The following is a 12,948-nucleotide window of genomic DNA, read 5'->3' as shown; positions in this document are numbered from 1 at the left end:
ATGAGAAATATAATTTGAAAAAGTCACAATAAGCTCCTAAAATGCTACTACAAGTAACGTCAATAATTTAATTTATAAACTAATTTATAGTCATTCAAACATATATCCAAAAAATAACTACTTTATAAATTAACTTATTTTTTTAAAGAATACCTTAAATTTTCAAGACAATTTATATTTGGTCCCCATAATTATAAAAGTGATTTTTAGAAACTTTTTTTTTTACATTTTTAACCCTTCTATAAATTATATTCATCTTTTAGAGTGCATTTGATACATTAAACATAGACATGACAGAAAATACTGTCTCATTTTTTGTATAAATTTTATGTGAAACAGACAAGAACAAAATGGAATAGAAATGTTCTACCCTACCGGCCTACCCTATGAAACATAATGAAACAGGGACTTCTATTTTACCAAATACCAATATTAACTTGGTTATCTTCGTTATTTTGAATGAGAAATGGGAAAGAGGTGAAACGATACCAAAAAAATCCCTTCCATTCCAGGCATACTCCCGCCAAAAATTCTACCCGAACTAGGGTTTCCACCATCATCTATTTTGAAACCCATCGATCACATACTCGATTTTTCGATTACAACTAGTTGTATTACTCCAGTTTGTTTGGTACCAATCAATCGAATAAGACATTGCAGCCATGGAGATGGATCAAGAACAGAATCACGATGCTGAAGATGATCCATTCCTTCGATTTGTTGATTATGCGATATCTGTACTATCCCCAACTGAAGATGAAGATGTAGTTGATCAAGAGTCAAATAGACCAGCGTGGAGCTGGGTTGCGTGTCGGGTCATCAAGACTTGTAAAGCTTATTCAAGTGGAGTCACCCCTGCCATTCTTCTTTCTGAACTATCACAGGTTCTCCCAAACAAATATAGAGTTTTGGTTTCAATTTTTAATTTCTGGATGGATACTGGATACACGTTCAGGTCATGTTATTACAGCAACTATAAATGTTAGCATTAAAGCATATTCCTCTCAATTGAATTGAAATTCTATTGTGTAACACAATTTGTGATCAATTGCTGTATCAGATTTTTGGTCTTCTGTAACATAAAGAGGAAATTTTCATATAGAAGCTGTGCCCCGACTTAACTTTTTGAATTTTGTATAGATTCTTGGTATGGGTAAGTGTTATCTTAGTGGAGAGCTAGAACTGTAAGCACTTAGATTCAAATTAATAAGATGCACGTTTTTCGGTTGTATTTCATGAAGGATAGAGAATACTCTGTGACAAGATGAAGGTGAATTTTATCATCATACGGGGCTGAGAATAAGACTGACAAAATTCTATTTTGTTCTTTTGTGTCTTTGTTACAATTTTCAAACTTGTTTTTTCAGGCATGGGCTGAGAATCAAAGAGGTGGGTACTCGAAGAAGAGAAGGCCAGAATGCATTGATCAGTTGCAAAAGAAGCATAAGAGAGGGAAGCTTCCTAACACAATTACAATCGATTCAATTTATGAGAAGAATTTTTTGTCATTGACTAGTGTCCTTGAAGCTGTCATAGTTGATGCTTTTCTTCTTCCAGGTATGTTTAAGCCTCATGTCGTTGAATGTGAACATCGTCTACCTTACATCATATGCAAAACCTTAAGTTTATTGCATATGAAGATATGTTGTCTCGGTCATTAACTTCTATGATTGGCATGAAAAGTTATTTTAGGGACTGGTGTAAAGACATAAATGATTCAGCTTGATGAAGCTTCCCGTTCTGTGAGTAAAAAAGTATTTGTCTGGCCATTTACCAAACCAAACTATTTTTGGCCACTCTACTGCTAACATTATTAAATAGGCCACAACATCTCATGGTTTGATCATTTTATCAAATGATTATACTTTCTAGAGAGATAATAGTAAGGTCTGCATGCATCTTACTCCCCCCCCCCCCCAAAGACCGTACTTCCCGAAGGAATAAATTGAGTTAGGTATTATACTTCCCAACCAGAAGGCATTTTCCCTTGATGGGTCTTAATAGCAACACTAATTTTTATAAGGGCATACTCCTCGAGTCACTTTTATTTTAGTTAGAAAATAGGATTGATAGGCAAATAGGCAATCAAACGTTAAGGGATAGTGGCAAAATAATTAGTTTCTATGATCAAAACTTGTTTTTCTTGAAGTTAGATTTGAAAGTTATGTTGTTTGGCCCCTGTATCTTTAAATAAAATATTTTGGGTCATTTTACCTTTTGTTTAGATCATCTTTTGCCTCCCGCAGTTCTCCTTACGGCAAAAAATTGGTGATATGACAACTTTTCCCTTGTGAAGTTAATGGTGTTAAATTACGATTTTGGTTGAAAGTCATTTCTTTCACCAAAAAGTAGGCCCGATGGGTAAAAAGGGATACAGACATTGGTACAATGATCAAATATAGATGATTTTAATAGCAGAGTGGTGAAACAAATAGATGATTTCAAAAAGTGACATCTGATAGGAGTACTTGGAGACGTAGGACCAGGGTAGCAGACTAGGTATGGGGACCAGTACTAGCTGAGCTGTATGTGTTTTGCCATCCTTACCTTTCCTTATTTTTATTGTGCTTCATTCAACATCTGTTAATCTTTATACCTTCTACCTGCTTGGTCATTCTCTTGCATAAGCTGGGGGTCTTCACGGAAACAACTGCCTACTCTTTTCGGGTAGAGATCAGGTTTGCGTACATCTCATCCTCCCCAGGCCCTGCTTTCAAGTGGGATTTACTGGGTCTGTTTGGTTTGATTTGGGTGGTGAAAGAAATTCAGGATGTGAAATATTAGAGTTAAATTGTAATACATTAACGTGTGCATGCTCAATAATGAATTGAATCAATCATTGATAACTAAAAGTAGTTGTTATATAGTTGGTGTCATCTTTCTCTTCTGATTATGAAACATTACCGTCAGTTATTCTTCATGCGTTACTTCTTTCAGGGACAAACTTTTACATGCTCACATTGGGAGATTTTTGGAGCTCCAATACCATTGATATTTATCTTCATCGCAGGTAACATTGATATAATAATTTCAAGTTGTTATTCGTTTCACATGTTATTGTTGATTTAAATTCATCTTTCCATCCTATTGAAGTCAAAAATATACATTCTGGGATGTCCCATGTAATTTGCAACCTTTATATTTTTGATAAATTTCAAAAATAAAAATGACTTGTTTACTGCTTTGTCATTGATTTTTTGGTAAGTCAGATTCCTTTCATTTCTTCATTAACGGAGGGCGTTTAAGACAATTGATTAATAGTCCACCAATTTCATACAACTTGTATAATTTGTAGGTTTTGATTAGGTATCTATGCTTGTAGTTCTCTTACGCTGGTATATAATTTTATCAATAGCATTTCAACAGGTTTTATGACTTGGCTGAACTTAAAAATGGGATTTTGAGGAAAGGTCGAGAGATTCTCCTTACAGGATGTTATCTTCGATCAACCTTGCGTGGATCTGGTCACCTGCGACTTTTACCGACAGAATATCTACTGATAATACTAGATGAGGTAAAATGCTCAACGCCTTATTTTTTTTGATCATTACCATTTTAATTTTGTGAGTCCCACTCAATGAAAAATATTTCTAAGTTTGGCTATAGCAACGTAGTTTGTTACGGTAACGTTTGCAACGCAGACTGGACTGGACTTAAAAGGGACTAGACAAGACAAGTGTTTGTCTAGTATACGGTACGACTAGGACTGGATAGAACGAGACTAGACAAGTTGCCCTTAGAAGTTGTTTGATGATTTTATATATCATATAGTAGTTATAAATGACACAAATAAAATAAATATTTAAAATTTTGAATTTATATAATTTTCATATACATAAGTACATACATATATAATAGTACAAAATTTGAATGAAGAATTTGATATAAGTAATGCTAGTTGGAAAACTTGATTCGTACAAAGAAAAACTATGTTTTATTCGGTTTGGAAAGATCCTTATGAATTTGCAGAGCCATGGTGAAGGTTGTTGCAACGACAATGGTGGTGGAGGTCAGGGACGAATCCAGAAATTTTTTCAAACGGTGGCACCAAATAATTAATATAATATAATATAGATCCAAAAATAATTACAAAATATATGGTTTTTATAGGTACGATAAACAGCTCCTAAACTTGTACCCGATGCGTCTTCATCTTTTGAAAACGGTCAATATATACCCAAAAATAATTACAAAAAGTATGGTTTTTATAGAATTGAGAAATAACTCCTAAATTTGTTCTCGGCGTGTCTTCATCTTTTGGAAATTGATCGATGAAATCTTCATTTTTAACATTATTATGTGCTTCCTTTTCTATGGCACAAATGATGGCAGAATTCAAAAAGTCATCACCAATTCGATTACGTATATGGCTAAATCTGAATAGTGAAAACAGAGACCAAAGTCACCAAATAGCCATGTAGCAAGTGAGAATCGTTCGAGAATCGTCCGATTTCCGAGAATCGATCTAGAATCGTCACTTGAGAGCTGAGAATCGTTCAAGTCTTCGAGCCGATTTCCGATTTCCGTCACTCACTCGTTGCTGTCTCGTCTGGACTTGCTTGCCGACTTGGACCTGTTCCTGTTTGTTCTTGTAATCTCGTTGGCCGGCTGCTAAGTTTCAATTGGGCTTTGCATATTAGGCTTTTGATTTGGCCATTTGGGCTTTGTTTAATTTGGGTTTCAGTTGCACGATTTGGGTTTCAAGAAAATACGGTAGCACCTTCTAAAACGATATGGTTGCACCGTTCACAAACCTAATTTTTTACCCTTGGGCGGAGAAATTATAAACCACCCAGCTGGGTCCGTCCATGGTGGAAGTAGAGGTGGTGGTGGCTGGTGGACGACATGAAGATGGTAAACATGGGTGGCGGCGACCGACAATGGTGTAGGAGATAGTTATGGTCAATGTGGTGGAGGTACTGGTGGTGGTAGACAGGGGTAGTGGTAGCTGATGCCTGATGGTGGTGGTGGTGGTCGGTGGTGACCATTAAAACAAATACCATATTAGGTTTATGTATCAAATGAAAGTAGATTAGTAATTTTTTAGTTTCTGCACATTCTTGTATCATGTTATTCCGCCTATTTTGGTGGCACAAGAAAAAACCTTTTTGTCCTACGTTGTCTCACCCTATCCCAGTCCTTGTCCCTGTCCCATGTCGCGCCAAATGTGGAACAATGAGTTTTTGTCCTGTCCCATGTCTCGCCAAACGTGGGTAATTGAGTTTTGTCCTGTTCTATCTTGTCCCATGTACCAAACGCAGCCTAAGTGAGATGCTCACTTAAACTACGTTTTGAGCATATTGGTTATGGTGATTTAAACAATATTTTTGTTACCTATCCTTCCATAAATTTCCTAAAGTTTTGTGATATAATTTCTGTATCGAAAGGAGTGCTTATTGAGCTGAAACAGTGCTCTTTTTGTTATAAAAATGCAATTTCTTGGCTCTTAGGATGGAGAGAGGGAACCAATTTTAGAAATGAAATGTGGTAATGATCTCTTGAGCATCGAAACGTTATTTTAACAATCGTGATATACCTACCACAGGATGAAGACGATGATGCAATGCTTCTTGGAGCACAATTCTGTTCTGATTCTTTGTCATCTATTTCTGTTGACGCAGTCAATGAAGGAGTCTCATATTCTTTATATGCTAGGTAACTCATACAAACCTTATTTGCCACCACATTCAAGTCTAGGAATTATACGAACAATCTGTTACAATTCTTGAGACTTGATACGCATGTCCGTGATCAAGGTTATATTTTATTGTTTAAATGTCTACAGGATAGAATCTATTGGATCTTTAGAAATTCAGGGGAAGTTCGACAGCTTGCAGAGGAAACAAATTACTCTTGTAGACAATGATGGTTTCAGGATAAAATTTCTACTATGGGGTGATCAGGTTGTGCTTGCCAATCTTTTCAGGTTGAATATTATACGAACCCTTTCCCCATAACAAATAAATAACTAAATATAGCTTCCAAATGGCACCACCACAAACAATAGTCTTGTAGAAATGAACAGTTTTGAATGGCCAAAACAGTGTGGACAATCATATATAGTCGGATTTAAAATAAGGCACAAAACAGTGTGGTATTTACAAAATTTTCTTCTCGTATGTTTAGTCAATAATGCAGTTCTTGCAGTGTAGGAAGTTGGCTAGCCCTGGATCGACCATTTGTTTCAAGTTTTATCGACAGTACACTGGATTCATCTGACGAGATATGTCTCGAATATGGAAGTGTAACACAGCTCTATATGGTGCCTTTCATTCAACATGAGGAACAGGTAATTTTAATCCACCATCTTAAAGATATTTAAAATGTGATTCTATTAATGATGTGTTCTACAGGTATGCGTGGCATCAACACAAAATCATTATCAAGGATCAAAACTATTGAGTGCAGTTGATCCAACTCAAGGACCAAAAGTTTCTCAAGTGACCTTGCCATGTGATTCTCGGGGAGCCATCGACTTCAGTAACTACCCTTTTAGAGTAAGTTTGATGCTATTTGTTTACACCATTTGCCAGTATTTCATTCTTCTTATATCAAGATGATCAAGTTTTCATTTCTTTTGACACCATACGAGACAAAAATGGAAATATCTTATTGTTGAATGGCTGAAACGAACATCTGTAGTATCATTTAGTTAATGACCTTACTATCTCATATTTGCTTTAAATGGCACCCACAAAATGAAAAATATTAAATTGCCAAAACATGAATGTTAACTGTTCTGTTATCGTATGTAATCTTGTGGCTTTTCTTGCATTCCAAACTTTTGCAGTTGTTCGTGACTGATCTTCGAGACAAGATGACTAGCATAAGCATCTACGGTGTGGTTATAGATATTAGACACACAAATAATCTAGAATCCACCATTTTGTTGAAAATTGAAGATACAACAGGAGGAATTTGGGCTAAGCTACATTTTGTCAAATCCTGGTACTGTTTCTTCTTATGGTTTTAACTTTTCCTATTAAGAAGATTACAACAAATCAATAGTTTAACAAAACATATTTGCTTCATGTCTCTTATTAGGTCAATGGGGAAAATAAGCATTGGCCACACAGTATACATTGCTGGCTTGACATGCTCTATGACAAAAAACAAGAGGTCAGGACATGTATAAGTTATATTGATTACTGTATTACTGGTTGTGTTTAAACTCCCTCCATCCCCAAGAGGAATCACCCTTTGACTTTTCAGTTGAGAAAACTGATAACTTCATATATATATATATATATACACACACACATATATAAAGAGGTTTTGAATAGAAACATCTTTAGAGGGAACAAAAACTAAGTTATCTATGTGAAATTTGACCCACGTTAGTACTAGATTTGAAGAAAAAGATATGTGACATGTGTACTAGTATTGAGTTACATATTTTTGGCCACTCTTCCACTAAATTTATTTATTTGGCCATTGTATGTCATGTTTTCATCACCTTTTCCTCACTAATCTTACTCTTGGATCAAATTTGACATTTTTGCATTTGATGATCATCAACATAGAATCAACTTTAAAGGGAAAACTAGCAAAATCAGTTCTGTTTTGGCCGGAAATGGACATAATAGTTGGAAGAATAGTACGCCAAAACCTACTCCACTCGATATTGTTTGAATCTTTAGAATCGAAGATGGGAACTCCTTTTGGGAATAAAGGGAGTAGATTCTATTTGTATCCCCTATGGAATTGGAAGTTATGTATGGCTATGGATATCAGGATTGAGGTTTCATGGGATGAGAAAGAAGCTGGATCTTTCTTTGTTAACTTGAGTTGCTTACCAGCGTTGTTAAATTCGTCGTGCCTACACAAGTCATCTACCCTTTCAGATCTATCATCCAAAACTAGCAACACTCATGTATGTTCTCTTTCGTATTTTGTTGTTTTTATATCTTTTATTTTATTTTATAACTAAGTCATGTTTATATTGCTTTGTGATAGGACGGTAGCTGAAACATGCGTTTATTTGACTTTTGAGGGTCAAGCAAGTTACTTTTTAACTTCAAAATCAACAAATTAGTTTTTGTATGTTGAATAGATTGCTAATGATCTTTAAACTGTATAAAAATGAATTAGAATATAAGCATTTCAGAGTTAAGAGACAAAAATGTGACGAAGTGAGTAACTTGTGGTTATCCTTTTCAGGTGTGTCGAATTTGGGTAGACCAGATCGAACATTGTGACGTAAATTTAAGATATTCTCACGCACCTTGTGGACATAATGTTACAAAGAATTTTGGGTTTGAATGCAATTTTTGTGGTTGCCATTGTGATGATGAAGTTGTCCGTAGTTTCCATTTGAAAGTCACCATTGCAGATGATACTGCCAAAGTTTTTGCATGGTGCACGGGTCATACCGCTATCGAGTTGCTACAAATATCTCCAGATGAATTCTATAACTTGCCCGAGGTAATTTTTCGATAAACTTTCCTTGCTAATGCATAATTTCCGAGATTTTAAGAACTGAACACAATCGCTGAATCACATCATCATACTGCCATTTTATAACAATAATTTAATGTAACAAGTTTTGTGATTCAATTTCTCGATTAATGTAACATAGTTTCAAAATTTTCTATTTAATGTAACAAAGTTCTTTTTACTCGTTTTGACGGGTAAAATGCCTAATCTTGTTACGATGTGGATGTTTTACATGAAAATGCAGGAGATAATGATGAAATGTGATTGGTGATCTATGTTGAGTTTTGTTTGTGGTTATCGACAGGAAGAGCAAATAATGTATCCATCTTCTCTCGAGCACGAGAGGTTCATCGTTGCACTGGTTCACAGCAAACGGGAGGGTTTTGGACCAGCCAACGGACAAACGCTAGGTATACAGGATGATATATCGAATTGGGAAATCACCCAAGCCCTGAAGTCCGACTAAAATACGAGTTCATTCAACCGGTTTTCAGTCATTTTGTTCAACCATATTCCAGAATTTTGTTATAGAACATGTTTTTTGATTTTCAGAACAAAGAGAGAACACATTTTGTAACTGCTTTCAATTGAACGCAAATTAGATATATTTGTTTTGGTGAAAATTCCATAACATCGATTGACGAAGATAATATCTACAATCAAGACATCTGTGACCAGGATATCCATGAATACGCTATTTTTGACCTATGGTTGTAGGTATCCACGATAAATTATACTCACAACACCCGTTACTCTATGCTAACCACGACATACGTTATGTTTGTTTTTTTATTTCAGGAGTAAAAATCAGATTCAATCATGTATGACGTATATTATAACCAAAGGCCGAGATTCAAGACACATTAATAAACGGACCGTTACAGTACATTAGTTCCAAGGTGCTAGTATACAAACCAAAGTTTTATTCAATCATAGGGACATGAAGTACGAGCTACAACCAAAATTACTCAAAAGCACTCTCGACAGTTCTTACGACAATCATATACGATTATCTATAACACATCAGTTCACTTACGTTTAGTTTACGTTATCTACATCTTGTAATAGCGATTGCTATTTATAAGGCCGACGTCCCTGATTGACGTTTATAGTGCACTGATTACTTCTATTGTCCTCTGCGGTTTTTACCCTCAACGGGGTTTTTCGCATCACCAATTCTCACGCCCCCTTTACTTTTTATAGTTTTGATGTGCTTATCTCGAAGAGGCTTATCTTTAATTGTTAAAGCTCCACAAACCAACCTTAAATTATCTTTGATGTAATTTTTGGCATTAGCGATTTGACACCCACCGTGGGGCCTAGGGGTGCTCATGGGTTGGTTGATCGAGTTGAAGACATTTGAACAACCCAACCCAATGCTTGCGGTTTGAAAAATCTTAACCCAATCCAACCCAAACCAAAGTGCAACCCAACCCAAACCGTACGGGTTGGTCGTGTTGATACTTTTGTACATTAAAATATTCTTCTAACCTTGAATATGTTATTTCTCTACTCATACTTTCTTTTTCATCATGAATTTTCAGTTGAAAGCTAACTTCTCCCATACCAAAAGTTAGGGTATCAACCATTTGATACAACTTATCTATACTTATTACGTATATCACATTCAATTAATTATCTCAATTTACATATATATGTTCACAGTTACTGAATATATATACGAATGAGTTATATAAAGATGTAAATAGATTGAAAATGTGTATATGAAGAGCGTACGTGGTAGTGTAATTGTCTAATGTGTATATTTATAGAAATTCAACAAGCATATTAAATCTAAGAAATAACAGGATATCGGGTTCATCGGGTTGGGTTCAAATAATAGTAACCCAATATCAATCAAATACTTATGGTTTAAAAATTTTACAACTCGATTAGACATCGGGTTGCTTCGGGTTGAATTATTTCGCGTTGGGTTGGGTGAGGTCTTGACTGAGGGGACACCAAAGGACTCTACCCTTCCATCCCTTGGATAGATAGAGATGGAGGGCAGAGCTTTTGGTTTTTCATGTTGTCAAAGAGTTGAAGAATGGTTTTTTCATGTTGTTAAAGAGTTGAACAATGAAAATTGGTCGCACCCCTAGTGGGGCCCCAGTTAGAGATCTTCTTTGGAATAAACACCCGTTACTAACGATTTTTCTCTGTAAAATAGATCGAAGTCATATTTCAAGATGACAAACACTGGATTTGATCAAGGTTTAGTCGCTTAAATGCAAGCTGAATTAGATGTTGCAGGGCAACAGATTGCTCAAGTGAACGAGCAAAATCAAAAAGTCAATCAAGAAACCTTAAGCTTTCGACAACATAATACAAACATGACTTCTGGGGCAACCGGTCCATCATCGAATAGACCTCCACCTTCGGTTCCCTTGAATATCCTTCATATACTGGATTTTATTTTATGGATCCAATATCTGCGACAATGGTATCTACAATCAGATTACATCCTCCGCCACCCATCCCACTAAACATGAATTTTTCCCACGTCTTTCGACACCTATGTCGTCGACTCCAATACCCACAGTACCTTTGCCAACAATAAAACTTACTGCATATATCCAGTCACTTCAACACCCGATATCCACGACGATATGGAATCGTCTCATCGTCAAAGGATACACGCGACAATAGGAATCACAACCTATATTTCAGGTGTTATTCCACCCATAATGCCTATTCCCATGCCTAACCCCAATCATAATCACGAAGACCCTGTTGCTCGACGACTTAAGTTGCTCAAGGAACATAACCAAAAAATGCTATCTTTGTTATCTAGACTACTTGGAGCAGCAATACCTATCGATATCTAGACAAGTCATCTATTTTTTTGAAGTATATAATATTTATATACGGCAAATGCAACAAATTAACTCACACACCCTCCTCACCTATGGTGAGGTTTGAACCCCTGACCTCCTAGAAGGCCAAGGGTTACGATACCGCTAGGCCAAAGTCCCTTTGGTGACAAGTCATCTATTTTCAGGTCGAATAGGTGTGAAACAGAATTGGAACTAGAAGCAATGCCAATTTCCTTCGACCAGGATGATATATGTGACCTATGGCAAAAACATCATGATTGCCTAATAATTCAGTTAACCAACGTCATATTCCTCAACACGCTTAAGGCTAAGGGAATCAACGACAAAAAAGTTATGAGACATTCGACAATCTTGGTCAACTTTAATGGCAATGTTGTTAGCATGGTTGGGGAAAATACTCTCCATGTGTATGCTAAAGGTGTCAATAACCAAACCAAGTTCAACGTCATTGAGTGCTCATCTGTATACAATGTCATCCTCGGGCGACCGTGGACCCACAATATAAAAGCAGTCGACTCGAGATATCACCAGACTATCAAGTTTCCAACCCCGTGGAGAGTCCAAGAAATTAAAAGCGAGTAGAAAACATACATAGAATGCTATAAAACATCGATGAAACCCCGAAAGAGTAGCATCTAGCAATTACAGAACCAAGGACACTCAAATGAGGTCGATGACTTGCAACTACATGAAGTTGTCCTCGATCAGAGCAAACCTGATCAAACTGTGCTTATGGGAGCTTTGCTAGATTCAAGTATCAAGGGTCAGATCATTGAGTTCTTGAAAAAGAAAGCCGACTGCTTTACTTGGACGCACGGGTATATGGTTGGAATTAATCCCAACGTTATATCCCATACATTAAACATGGAATCGACGTTTAAACTTGTCAAACAGAAACGTTGGAAGTGTTGGAGTCAAACAGAAGAACATCAAATATATGTAGGAAGTCTGAAATGATCAAAAACTAAACTGCAGAAAAGTTTCTGCAGGATCTGTACATACATATAAATAGAGGAGTTTGCTGTGATAGTCAACTTCTTATTAACACAACAACTACTTTATACAGTGGGTATTGTCCAATATATATACATGAACCACCACCATTCTAAGAGACACAACCTTTCCTAAACACCCATTCAAACAAAACTGCAAGATACCAATGGATGCAACCCTTCACAAACGACACACTGTACGGGTTGATAGTTATATAACTGTCAACAGTAATGCCCATCAGATATAAACCCAAAACTTGACAAACCATGACTAGCTTATATTTTAACACACCCCCTTAAGCTAGTAATGGTAGAACTCCCAACTTGTCTCTCATAATTTTGAAGCTTCCAACTTGAAGAGCCTTTGCAAAAAACAGTCTGCTTATTTGTTCCTTTGCCCCATAAAAATCTATCTTTACTTCACCATAGCTCTTCCAGACTTGTTGAATCTCGATCCAGGTTGCCCCTTAGTTCCCAAAAACACTTGTACAAACCTCCGAGTCCTCTGATCATGCCGCCGATCTTCTTTTTTCCGGCCTGTGCAGTTTTCACTTGTGAATGCTCCAATTCATCCCGTATGGACCTTAGCCATAAAGTTTGACAGCCAGCTATTGAAAGGGACATGTATTCTGCTAATCTGCTTCAGCAGAGGATAAGGGCACCATACTTTGTTTCTTGGATTG

General features: G+C 36.3%; 1 protein-coding gene across 1 annotated transcript; it reads left to right on the top strand.

Moving 5' to 3' along the window:
* Positions 1–541: 541 nt before the first annotated feature.
* Positions 542–9,081, top strand: LOC112528403. Its single transcript, XM_025139423.1, has 13 exons — positions 542–884; positions 1,368–1,557; positions 2,938–3,010; positions 3,367–3,514; positions 5,546–5,655; positions 5,786–5,926; positions 6,148–6,289; positions 6,354–6,497; positions 6,791–6,948; positions 7,045–7,119; positions 7,735–7,873; positions 8,161–8,424; positions 8,741–9,081. The coding sequence occupies exons 1-13, from the start codon at positions 663–665 to the stop codon at positions 8,900–8,902; spliced, it is 1,968 nt and encodes a 655-aa protein (XP_024995191.1). The 5' UTR covers positions 542–662; the 3' UTR covers positions 8,903–9,081.
* The last annotated feature ends 3,867 nt before the right edge of the window (positions 9,082–12,948 follow it).

This window comes from Cynara cardunculus (genome assembly GCF_001531365.2).
Source record: "Cynara cardunculus var. scolymus isolate 2C chromosome LG 15, CcrdV1, whole genome shotgun sequence".
Taxonomy (NCBI): Eukaryota; Viridiplantae; Streptophyta; class Magnoliopsida; order Asterales; family Asteraceae; genus Cynara; species Cynara cardunculus.
Note: the sequence above shows the minus strand (reverse complement) of the source record. Positions and strands in the feature narration are given on the sequence as shown.

Excerpts from the sequence above, each read along its gene's own strand:
- LOC112528403 (XM_025139423.1), top strand. The coding sequence starts at position 663 with ATGGAGATGGATCAAGAACAGAATCACGATGCTGAAGATGATCCATTC. Across the intron at positions 5,656-5,785 it reads TCATATTCTTTATATGCTAG|GATAGAATCTATTGGATCTT; the intron begins GTAACTCATACA and ends AAATGTCTACAG. Across the intron at positions 7,874-8,160 it reads CCAAAACTAGCAACACTCAT|GTGTGTCGAATTTGGGTAGA; the intron begins GTATGTTCTCTT and ends TATCCTTTTCAG.